Below are 12326 nucleotides of genomic sequence, written 5' to 3'. Positions count from 1 at the left end.
TTTGCACTAACCAGCCTTTCATTAAGTAGGGAAATAAAATGTTTGTCATTTGTTTTGCAGGTATATCGACCTGTGTCTGCCACAGATAGCTTACAAGACTGTAGAGCCTATTTAGAGTCTCTGCCAGACACTGATTCACCAGAGCTATTTGGAATGCATGCCTGTGCTGAAAGAGCATTCCTGGAATCTCAGGCACAAACCTTTATTGATACCATTGTCAGTATGCAGCCAGGAATCAGCATGGACACCCTGATCATCAGGTCAGTGCTTTAAAAAGAAACTGTTTTTGTGACTGAACAAAGTAGAATCTATTACCTAAGAGAGTTAGGAAGTTATTTCTTATGCTTGCCCACAATTTTAAAGTTTATTTGCATATACTTAACTCTGATTTACTGAATGAGTAAAACAAGGGAGTGAGATCATATTTTTTTATAGGACCAACTTCTGTTGGTGAGAGAGACAAGCTTTCGAGCTCCACAGAACGCTTCTTCAGGTGTGGGAGAGGTACTCAGGACTTGTCTACACTTAAAACACTGCACTAGCACATCTGTGCCACCACTGCAGCCACTGTAGTGCGTCAGTGAAGACACTACCTATGTCAAAGGGAGGGCTTCTCCTGTAAGTGTAGATAATCCAGCTCCCTGAGAGGTGGCTGCTAGGTCAGTGGGAGAATTCTCCTGTCAACCTAGCACTGTCTAAACTGGGAGTTAGGTTGATTTAACCGCCTCGCTCAGGGGTATGGATTTTTCACACCCTAAGGGACATAGTTATGCCAACCTAATTTTCTAGTGTATACTAGTGCTTAGGGCATGTCTACACTACAATCTTAAATCAACCTATGTTAGGCTGACTTTCAGCCACCTCACTAATTACTGCAGTAGCTGATGTCCGCACTGCCCTCCTTCTGTCAGTGGTGCGCATTCTCACCAGGAGTGCTTTCACTGACTGAAGAGGGGCAGTGTGGGGGTCTGAGAGTCAGGGCTCTCAGCTCCACATAGCTAACCACCGGGAGCCCAGCTGCCCCCCGGGGCTTCTCACTTCTGGCAGGGAGATCTGCACCTGAAGTCTGGTCAGATGTCATGCTTCCAGAGGGGAACTGAGAGCCTAGGGGACAGCCAGATTCCCGACAGGAAGATCCAGGCCTGGAGTCCGGTTGGCTGCCGTGTTCCTAGTGGGGAGCCAAGAGCCATGGGCGGCAGCTGGGATCCCAGCAAGGAGTCTTGGTGCAACCAGCCTGCCAGCAAGGAGCCCGGACCGAGCTGGGGGGGGGCAGCAGGGCTCCCAGACAGGAGCTCGGGTGGCAGCCCAAGCCAGGAGTCTGGGTGGCAGCCTGGCTTGGAGTGGAAACCTGGTAGCAGCCCAGTTAGAAAGCTGGGCTTTCTTGTCAAATTCACAGTTCCAGTGGAGCCGTGAAATTGACCAGGCAGCCAACTGCCGATGTAGGTAATGCAGTATCTACACAGACACTTCATTGCCCTAACTACACCGACATAAGCCCCTCACAATATAAACAGACTTTAGTCTCCTCAGTCTTAAAAATCCATCCTTGATCTCATGTTGCCTGTGCGACTATTGATTATTCTTCCTTCTCTCCTTCATCTCAAAACTCATTGAATGCCTCATCTTCAACTGCTATATGGATTTTGTCTCCTCCAGTTCCATCCCTAGACCCTCTGCAGTCTGAATTCTGACCTGAATACTTCACTGAAACTGCACTCACCAACTTCTCTAATGACCTATTCGTGGCCAAACCCTAGGGCCTGTACATTTAAATATTCTCATCCTCCTTAAGTTCTTGGCTGCCTTTAACATAGTCAACTATGCTATTCTTCCTGAAGTCTTTTCCTCCCTTGGCTGTCATGATTCTCTCCTTTTCTGGTTCTCTAATTCTTCCTTCAGTGTTTTATTTGGTGAAGTCTCCTCCCTTCCAACTGCTGTGTTTTCTGCGGGTTTGAGTATTACTGCATAATTCCAGAGGCATTGTCACATTATTTAAATCTAATCTGCTGCATAGTAAAAGACCTTGCCTAGAAAAGAAAATGAATATCTTCCTGGCCACATATTAGATTTACAGGCATCATTATAACCTAAATTCAACCCTCGGCTGGTCTGTTTCTGATATATGAGTACAATATTCTGTTCTTTGTGTATTGTGCAAGTCAAATATATTCTAGCTCCTATAAAACAACCACTAGGAAAATGATCAAATGTCCATGTAACTAACTTGCTTAGTGAAATGGCTATTTTTCTGTAATTCCTAGATACTTGTACTGCTTTGTCAGGAATCTGCCTTACTGCATAGATCATTGACTCTTCCTCAGTGTCATGTTGAAAGGACCATTCTTTTGGAATATCCCCCACAACCTAACTCTTCATCCATATCCACTCATCTAACTATAGAAACCTGCTAGAGATGGTCTAGAAATGTTAGAATATAACCATAAACCATAAGTGGAAGTGGGGAGATTAGATCATCTCCTTTTGGACCCCTCCAGCTCTCACAATTCCAGAATTATAACTTTTTTTTTTTTTTTTTGCCCCTTCCAGTGGTGGAAAGAGCCAAGATGAATTAGTACTGGAAATAGCTTCTGACATTCTAAGCCAGCTGCCACTCACTGTAGAGGAACAAGATACAGAATTGACACCTGGAACTGAACATTCCTCCAAAATGAAAATCACACTGGGAAGCTTACTGTCAGGCCCCATTTGGGCTGCTCTTGCAAAAGCTGCTAAAGGTCAGAACAATGGTTTACATAATGTTTAATTAGAAAGGAACTTCTATTTTCACAAATTAATCTTTTATTTTAAAATATTCCTTCTCTGTTTTTAACATTCTGTCACAGTTTCTCTCCTCATTCACAACATGCCCCCCACCTATGGAGCCCTCACCAACCCCAAGTAAGAAACTTAAAACGTCTCCTTGAATCTCATCTACCAAAAGTTGCAATTCAGAGTCCCATTCTGGTGCCCTGGCACAGAAGAACAAAGTGATACCAAACACTCCGAAGGACCATGCTATCCGTGGTACAGTTCAGGTGCCATATGTTCCAACAGCATCTTCAGCACTGCAACTTTTGGCACCTCATCTCTGGTACCACTCACAACCTTCTCATTACCAATAGACTTTTTCAGCACTAGATGTTTTGGTGCTGTAGATTCTGGCATTGAAGCTTTCATGGTACTGGCCAGTCTACCTGTAGATTTGGTACCGGAGTCTCCTCTATTGGAGTACTTAAGAGATGTCATCTTCAAGCAGCCTGTGTCTCTGCCTGCATCCAACCTGGTACATTTGTGTAGCCCTGATATCCCAGAGAGGATTGCTCCACCCCTGGAGGAGGTTTGCTATTTTCGTTGTCCTCTCCAGATCACAACAGAGATTTCTCTCCTTCCTGCCCCAACTCTCCAACCTGGATGGCGCCACAGGAATCCAACAGAACCTCCAGAAATGACTCCATTAAAGGACATAGAAAGAGGGCAGGTATTCTTAAAGAACCTCCATTTTGTTGTCCTCCTAGATATCCCCTTGTTCCCTGATGAAGCATTCAGTCCACCTTTCACAGGTTCTCAGGACAAATTCAGGGGTTCTTCTTCAAGGAGTGTCCCTGTGGTGCTCCATTTCAGATGCTGGTGCATCCCTGTGCCTTTGATGGGAGAATTTCAGCAACAGTGCTCATCTGGGTCACGCATGCACTCTCCCTGTCTTGCGCCATTGTTGGTGCCTATCTAGCACCATGTGACCAGACCCCACTCAGTTCCTTCTCAGCTGTCCTTGGCCTGAAATGGAGCTCCTAGCAGTGTTAAAACTGATAGCTATACTTAGACTTTAGAAAAAAGAACAGGAGTATTTGTGGCACCTTAGAGACTAACAAATGTATTGGAGCATAAGCTTTCATAAGCATCGGATGCATGTAGTGGAAAATACAGTAGGAAGATATATATATATACACACAGAGAACATGAAACAATTGGTGTTACCATACACATTATAAGGAGAGTGATCAGTTAAGGTGAGCTATTATCAGCAGGAGAGAAAAAGAACTGTTTGTAGTGGTAATGAAAATGGACAAGGAGATGTAAGGAACTGTGCGGGGCGGGGGGGTGGAGAGAGGGAATAAACATGGGGAAATAGTTTTACTTTGTGTAATGCCCCATCCACTCCAAGTCTTTATTCAAGCCTAATCTGATGGTGTCCAATTTGCAAATTAATTCCAATTCAGCAGTCTCTCACTGGAGTCTGTTTTTGAAGTTTTTTTGTTGTAATATTGTGACTTTTAGGTCTGTAATCGAATGGCCAGAGAGATTGAAGTGTTCTCTGACTGGTTTTTAAATGTTATAATTCTTGACGTCTGATTTGTGTCCATTTATTCTTTTACGTAGAGACTGTCCGGTTTGGCCAATGTATATCACAGAGGGGCATTGCTGGCACATGATGGCATATATCACATTGGTAGATATGCAGGTGAATGATCCCCTGATGGCATGGCTGATGTGATTAGGTCCTATGATGGTGTCCCCTGAACAGATATGTGGACAGAGTTGGCAACGGGCTTTGTTGCAAGGATAGGTTCCTGGGATAGTGTTTTTGTTGTGTGTGGTTGCTGGTGAGTATTTGCTTCAGGTTTGGGGGTTGTCTGTAAGGAAGGACTGGCCTGTCTCCCAAGATCTGTGAGAGTGATGGATCGTCCTTCAGGATAGGTTGTAGATCCTTGATGATGCGCTGGAGAGGTTTTAGTTGGGGGCTGAAAGTGACGGCTAGTGGCATTCTGTTACTTTCTTTGTTGGGCCTGTCCTATAGTCGGTGACTTCTGGGTACTCTTCTGGTTCTGTCAATCTGTTTCTTCACTTCATCAGGTGGGTATTGTAGTTGTAAGAATGCTAGATAGATATCTTGTATTTGTTTGTCTCTGTCTGAGGGGTTGGAGCAAATGCGATTGTATCGTAGAGCTTGGCTGTAGACAATGGATTGAGTGGTGTTGTCTGGATGAAAGCTGGAGGCATGTAGGTAAGTATAGCGGTCAGTAGGTTTCCAGTATAGGGTGGTGTTTATGTGACCATCATTTATTAGTACTGTAATGTCCAGGAAGTGGATCTCTTGTGTGGACTGGTCCAGGCTGAGGTTGATGGTGGGGTGGAAATTCTTGAAATCATGATGGAATTCCTCAAGGGCTTCTTTTCCATAGGTCCAGATGATGAAGATGACATCAATGTAGTGCAAGTAAAGTTGGCGTGTTAAGGGACGAGAGCTGAGGAAGCATTGTTCTAAGTCAGCCATAAAAATGTTGGCATACTGTGGGGCCATGTGGGTACCTATAGCAGTGCTGCTAATTTGAAGGTACACATTGTCCCCAAATGTGAAATACTTATGAGTGAGGACAAAGTTACAAAGTTCAGCCACCAGGTTTGCCGTGACATTATCAGGGATACTGTTCCTGACAGCTTGAAGTCCATTTTTGTGTGGAATGTTGGTGTAGAGGGCTTCTAGATCCATAGTGGCTAGGATGGTGTTTTCAGGGAGATCACTAATGGACTGTAGTTTCCTCAAGAAGTCAGTGGTGTCTCGAAGATAGCTAGGAGTGCTAGTAGTGTAAGGCCTGAGGAGGGAGTCTACATAGCCAAACAATCTGCTGTCAGGGTGCCTATGCCTGAGATGATGGGGCATCCAGGATGTCCAGGTTTATGGATCTTGGGAAGCAGATAGAATACTCTTGCTCAGAGTTCTAGGGATGTGTCTGTGCAGATTTGCTCTTGTGCTTTTTCAGGGAGTTTCTTGAGTAGTTGCTGTAGTTTCTTTTGGTAACCCTCATTGGGATCAGACCAGTTGGAGAACACTTCAATCTCCCTGGCCATTCAATTACAGACCTAAAAGTCGCAATATTACAACAAAAAAACTTCAAAAACAGACTCCAACGAGAGACTGCTGAATTGGAATTAATTTGCAAATTGGACACCATCAAATTAGGCTTGAATAAAGACTGGGAGTGGATGGGGCATTACACAAAGTAAAACTATTTCCCCATGTTTATTCCCTCCCCCGCACTCCCACCCCCCGCACAGTTCCTTACGTCTCCTTGTCAATTGCTGGAAATGGGCCATTTTCATTACCACTACAAACAGTTCTTTTTCTCTCCTGCTGATAATAGCTCACCTTAAACGATCACTCTCTTTATAATGTGTATGGTAACACCCATTGTTTCATGTTCTCTGTGTATATATATATCCTCCTACTGTATCTTCCACTACATGCATCCGATGAAGCGGACTGTAGCCCATGAAAGCTTATGCTCCAATAAATTTGTTAGTCTCTAAGGTGCCACAAGTACTCCGGTACTTTTGGCAGATACAGACTAACACGGCTGCTACTCTGAAACCTTAGATTTTAGAGTAGTCTTTAGCACTCTAGTTAGGTTTACTTATCTCTTTCTCCCTGTTTATTTTTTTTTCTCTTTTTACTCTGAGTTTGAATACCTCTTAGCTTACTAGAGTTCACCATTAGTGTTGAACCATGATAACTCGAGCCACGCCCGGTTCACTGGGTTTCAAGTGCTGCCTTTCGTGCTGAGAGGTGACCCGGTCTCAGACAGACACTCTCGGTGTGTCTGGTGCCTAGGGGAGGCACACGTTCCTCAAAATTGCCCTCACTGCATTAACCTGAAACCTCGCACCAGAAAGGATAGAGACCTATGTCTCAAACTTCTGTTAATGGAGAAGTCTCTGTGCCCAGCATCTGATCCAGGTCCACAAACTCCCCGCCTGGACAGTGTTCCCCAGCAACTTCACCCAGTTCACAGTGGAAGGCTCACTCCTCCAAAAAGGCAGTGAGGAAAAGGGCTTTGACTTCTCTGAAACAGCCGCCAAAAAAGATGCAATCCCCAGTCCAACTGAGTACTTATGAGGCACTGGGCTTATCTGGTGTTATGCCTACCGTGAAAGCCAGTGACCCTAAGTGGGCAGGCTCAGAGTCAAGGGGCAAACAGAAACCTACCTCCTCCTCTATGGCACCAACAGAGCTGCCACAAGATGTGGCACCAATACGCTCCACCCAAGTTCTGGTGCCACCTCCTGTCCCGACAACGCAGAGCGCACAGAGGCCAGCACTGACAAACGCGACTACAACAGCACTGTTGGCACTGACCACCTTGGTACTGAAACCATCGGCACCACACTTCTTCTTACATCAGGCAGACCTGCATGTCTCATTGACACCTGAATCACATCATTTTGGCACCAGTGTTTCCATGACACACATGGCACTGCGTCAGCTTACTTCACCTCTGGCCTCTCCATTCTCCAGTGAGGAAGAATATACTGAAGAAGAAGGTGTCTTCTCATCTCAGCACTCCTTTGCTACTCAATCTACTACAGTGCTGGGTCCACCTATACAGTCTAAAATCCATCACAGGGCTGACACCCAGACCTGGTATGCTCCCCCCACATGGATGTGACCGCTTATGCCATTCCCCACTCAGTGGCCTTACTGGAACCAATGGGGGGCATACAGGAGACAGTACCCCTGAGCCCATATAGGGAGAGGTTTAGATCTCCCACACTACCCTCAGTTTCTGCACATATTGGGAACGTGTGGACAGCACATCTTGCAAAACCACAGTTAGTGCAGGGTAAGTAACCATTCTTCCCAAGCTCTGATGAAATGTTAAATCAACTTTCTTGTAACTAAAAAGTCCTACAAAGACATTAGTTGAAGAAGCCTATGTTATGTGGATCAGCAACTCACTATAGCCAGTTATGCTCTTGAACAAATTTTAGGATATTATCTTACTTTGGGCTAATGTATAATATAAGGGAGACATCTAACTATGACTCTGTCAGTTTTTTCTAGCCTTTGATGTGCAATAGAGTGCTAAAAACACTGAGAATTCTTCCCTGTCTTTAATGTTAATCTGGGGAGGAATTTTCTAATCTGTATTGCTCAACCATTTGGTTAGTGCTTCAACCAAAGGCTGACTCATACCTAGCTCTAGTTTCATGTGTGCATGCATGTGAAATCCCCCCCAAAAAATGCAGTAGTAGTGTAAAATACTTGTTGGCATATTTGAGAATCCCCTGGGTCCAGATTTGTGTTTCAGCCCCAAAGAATTTCAGGTTTATCTGAGCTTCACCTCATTGATCTGGTGCAATGATTTGGCTGAAAGAGTGTAACAAAATAGAAAATGTAACAGTAAATAAATTCTAAATCTATTGCTATTGGACTCTATCCATATTTTTTAAAATGAGAATAATAATTTTTTAAAAGGCCTAAAACCTGAAGTCAATATTTATGCCTTCATTGGGCAAACTTCCCTGTAATTTCAGTTGTAGTCCAAGTAAAGATTAAGTGTTGAGCAAAGATTTCAGGATTTGACTATTAATAGTTAAGAGAAATTCAAAATCTGAAAGGATCATGCTGCTAGATTTGAGAACTTCTATAAAATTGGAAATTTGCACATTTGACATTCACTTGTTGAGCCTGCTGGTCTCAGACAGTATTGCAGATACTATGGAAGCCACATTCACAAAAGTGAATACAAAGGGAAAGGATATTTTCCTTCTTTGCTGAAAAAGAGAAGTAAATTACCTTGAATTATAATAAAACTTGATCTTCCATTTCTCTGCCTCATTTAAGTGAGGATCACAAAGCATTGAGACAAAAAATGTCTTAGACATGCTGAGTGTCATTTATGCATCTTACTTCAAACCTGCAGTTGGCTAATAGAAGACTTTTGATAAAGTTAATGATAAAGTTCTCTCCCACTACTTCATATGGTGCAAAGTGGCTTGTCCCTAACTCAGCATAGGAGAGAAACTAAGGCAATATTTGCAAAACTTGAATGTCATGATAATGAGCCAGCTCCTCCTCACTTCTCTGTGGGAGGAAAGATCCATCTGATATTACTCCTTTTTCCTTTACCAGGACATGATCCTTTTATCAATTCAGCTTTGTTAACTGTTCTTCGCCAGGAGATTGACCGATTTAATAATTTATTGTCTGTAATAACCATATCATTGCATTCACTTCAACAAGCTATGAAAGGAGAGATTATCTTCACCACAGGGTTAGAAGAACTTTATAACTCAGTTTTGAAGTCCAAGGTGCCTGAGTTCTGGCAGGTAAGATTAAATAAAGCCTCGTAGTTTACATGTGCAGGTATAGATAGATCGATCAATCAACTGATCAATCTTAAGCACTGAGGGACTCTTCCAAACAGGCTTTTACTAGAGGATGATTCAATTCCGGAAGCTCCCTAGAAGGAAGGAGGGAATTTTTGTTCTAAAATTGTGGCCCTTTTTTCAAACCAAAAAATTGTCTGAAAAATATTCACTTTTTTTCCTTTTTCCTTTCTACCACTGATTGTAATAAAATGACTCAGGGCTAAGAAGTCTTTTTATTGTATTTTTGGATGTTTATTGTTTGTTGGGGGGAAGAAGAGTGTTGTTGTCTTTGGATATGTCTACACTATGAAATTAGGTCGATTTTTATAAAAGTCGATCTTTAGAAAGCAATTTTATACAGTTGAGTGTGTATGTCTCCACTAAGCACATTAAGTCGGTGGAGTGCATCTTCAATACCACTGCTCGCATCGACTCATGGAGCGGTGCACTGTGAGTAGCTATCCCACAGTTCCTGCAGTCTCCGCTGCCCATTGGAATTCTGGGTTAAGCTCCCAATACGTGATGGGACAAAAACATTGTCATGGGTGGTTTTGGGTACATGTCATCAGTCTCTCCTCCTTTCTTCCCTCAGTGAAAGCAATGGCAGACAATATTTTCGCGCCTTTTTTCCTGGGTTACCCATGCAGGTGCCATAGCACAGCAAGCATGAAGCCCGCTGTGATGTTACTGATATAATCTGGGACCATATAGAACATGCTTGCAACCAAAGTCCTGTAGTGGCACCAAATCTTATGTAAAAGAGGTCATAAGGTGTCGAAGACCAGGTTGCTGGTTACGATTATGCTGTCTGTATGCATGTATTGTTTTTGTAGTTGAAGTTATGAATATTGGCTCTATACTGTCTGTACTTCAAACTTATGCTATGCTTCTGGGTGACATCCCAGACAAGTTGGTGTTAGCTCTGCCGAGCCTGTTTGATGGCCCATTAACGACCATCAGCTATACAACTGACCCATTGAGAGAAGGCAGATACGCCTTGTAACTCAGCAAAGTAAGCAGGAACTTGCCTATGTGACTCCAGACTCCATTTTGCTGTAATTTTCCACTGTAAGAACAAAGAGGTGTTCTTACACCTGAAAAGGCTGATGCCTCATCTCCATCTTGTCTTCCATCCTGCTTCTTACCTCTGGAGGAACTTTGCTAGAAACTGAATCTCTGAACAAAGGACTGAATGACCCATCCCAGTTGTGGCTGTACTCCGGAGACTTGATTTGAACCTGCAGTTTACCACATCACTGCTACAAGATTGAACTAAGAACTTTGCCATTAGTGTATGTAATTGATTCCATTTAACCAATTCTCTCTCTCATCTAAAGCTCTCATTCTAAAGGATTGGCACCAGTGTGATTTGTGGGTAAGATCTGATTTGTATATTGACCTGGGTCTGGGGCTTGATTCTTTAGGATTGAGAGAAGCTTTTTCTTTTATTGGGGTGTTGGTTTTCATAATCATTCATCCACATGACGAGTGGCACTGGTGGTGATACTGGAAAGCTGGAGTGTCTAAGGGAATTGCTTGTGTGACTTGTGGTTAGCTAGTGGGTGAGACCAAAATCCTCTTTGTCTGGCTGGTTTGATTTGCCTTAGAGGTGGAAAAAACCCAGCCTTGGGCCGTAAATGCCCTGTTTAAGCAATTTGTCCTGAATTGGCACTCTCAGTTTGGTCCCGCCAGAACTGCATCGTTACACCCACTCAGCTCACCGCTACTGTTGTGAGTATTGTAAACACTTTACATGTTATCCTGCAGTATGTGCAGAACCTGGGAGACACCAGCACGAGAACAATTGTGAGGAGGACATAGACACAGATGTTCCTGAAAGCATGGGATGTGGCAATTGGGACATCATGGCAGCAGTGGGACAGATTGATACAGCAGAATGCCAATTCTGGGCACACCAAACAAGCACAGACTGGTGGGACTGCATAGTGTTGCAGGTATGGGTTGATTCCCAGTGGCTGTGAAACTTTCGCATGTGTAAGGCCACTTTCCTGGAACTTTTTGAGTTGTTTTCCCCCTACTCTGAAGTGCAGGAATACCAAAATGAGAGGTGCCCTGACAGTTGAGAAGTGAGTGGTGATAACCCTGTGAAAGCTTGCAACACCTGACTGCTACTAGTCAGTCGGGAATCAATTTGGAGTGGGCAAATCTACTGTGGGGACTGTTATGATCCAAGTAGCCAGTGCAGTCATTGACCTTCTGCTAGCAAGGGTAGTGACTCTGGGAAATGGGCAGGTCATAACGGATGGCTTTGTTGCAATGGAGTTCCCTAACTGTGGTGGGGCGATAGATGGAACGCATATCCCTATCTTAGCACCAGACCACTTGCCAACCAGTATGTAAACCGCAAGGAGTACTTCTCAATGGTGCTGCAAGCACTGGTGGATCACGAGGGACGTTTCACCAGCATCAATGTGGGATGGCTGGGAAAAGTGCATGACGTTTTCTGTTCAAGCAGCTGCAAGAAGGGACTTACTTCACAGACCAGAAAATTACCATTGGGGATGTTGAACTGCCAATAGTTATTCTTGGGGACCCAGCCTACCCCTTGCTCCCATGGCTCATGAAGTCATACACAGGCAGCCTGGACAGTTGTAAGGAGCAGTTCAACTATAGGCTAAGCAAGTGCAGAATGGTGGTAGAATGTGCCTTTGGATGTTTAAAAGCTCACTGGCGCTGTTTGCTGACTAGGTTAGACCTCAGCACAACCAATATTCCCATTGTTATTGCTGCTTGCTGTGTGCTCCATAATATCTGTGAGAGTAAAGGGGAGATGGGTGAGAGGTTGAGGCAAATTGCCTGGTGACTGATTTTGAGCCACCAGACACCAGGGCTAAGAAAAACACAGCTAGGTGCACTGCGCATCAGAGAGGCTTTGAAAACCAGTTTCATGACTAGCCAGGCTACGGTGTGACAGTTGTGCGTGTTTCTCCTTGATGCAAATCCACCCCCTTTGATTTTAATTCCCTGTAAGCCAACCAAACTTCCCCCTTCAATCGGAGATGGCAAAGGAAATAAAGTCACTATTGTTTTGAAACCATGCATTCTTTCTTTATTTATTTAAAAAAAAGGGAGATAACTGACAAGGTAGCCCAGCTGGGGAGGGGGAGGAGGAGAGGCGGGAAGGACAAGGCAACATTGCTTATCGTAGCCAGACTACA

At 43.9% G+C, this 12326-nt stretch overlaps 1 protein-coding gene across 1 annotated transcript in view; it reads left to right on the top strand.

Moving 5' to 3' along the window:
* DNAH14 (dynein axonemal heavy chain 14) overlaps positions 1-12326 on the top strand; it is a 496436-nt gene that overhangs the window by 465263 nt on the left and 18847 nt on the right. Inside the window, 3 exon segments of the mRNA XM_030558364.1 lie at positions 61-260; positions 2548-2735; positions 8909-9105. Of these exon segments, the coding sequence (XP_030414224.1) occupies positions 61-260; positions 2548-2735; positions 8909-9105 (585 nt within the window).

The sequence above is a fragment of the Gopherus evgoodei genome, chromosome 3 (genome assembly GCF_007399415.2).
Source record: "Gopherus evgoodei ecotype Sinaloan lineage chromosome 3, rGopEvg1_v1.p, whole genome shotgun sequence".
Taxonomy (NCBI): domain Eukaryota; kingdom Metazoa; phylum Chordata; order Testudines; family Testudinidae; genus Gopherus; species Gopherus evgoodei.
Note: the sequence above shows the minus strand (reverse complement) of the source record. Positions and strands in the feature narration are given on the sequence as shown.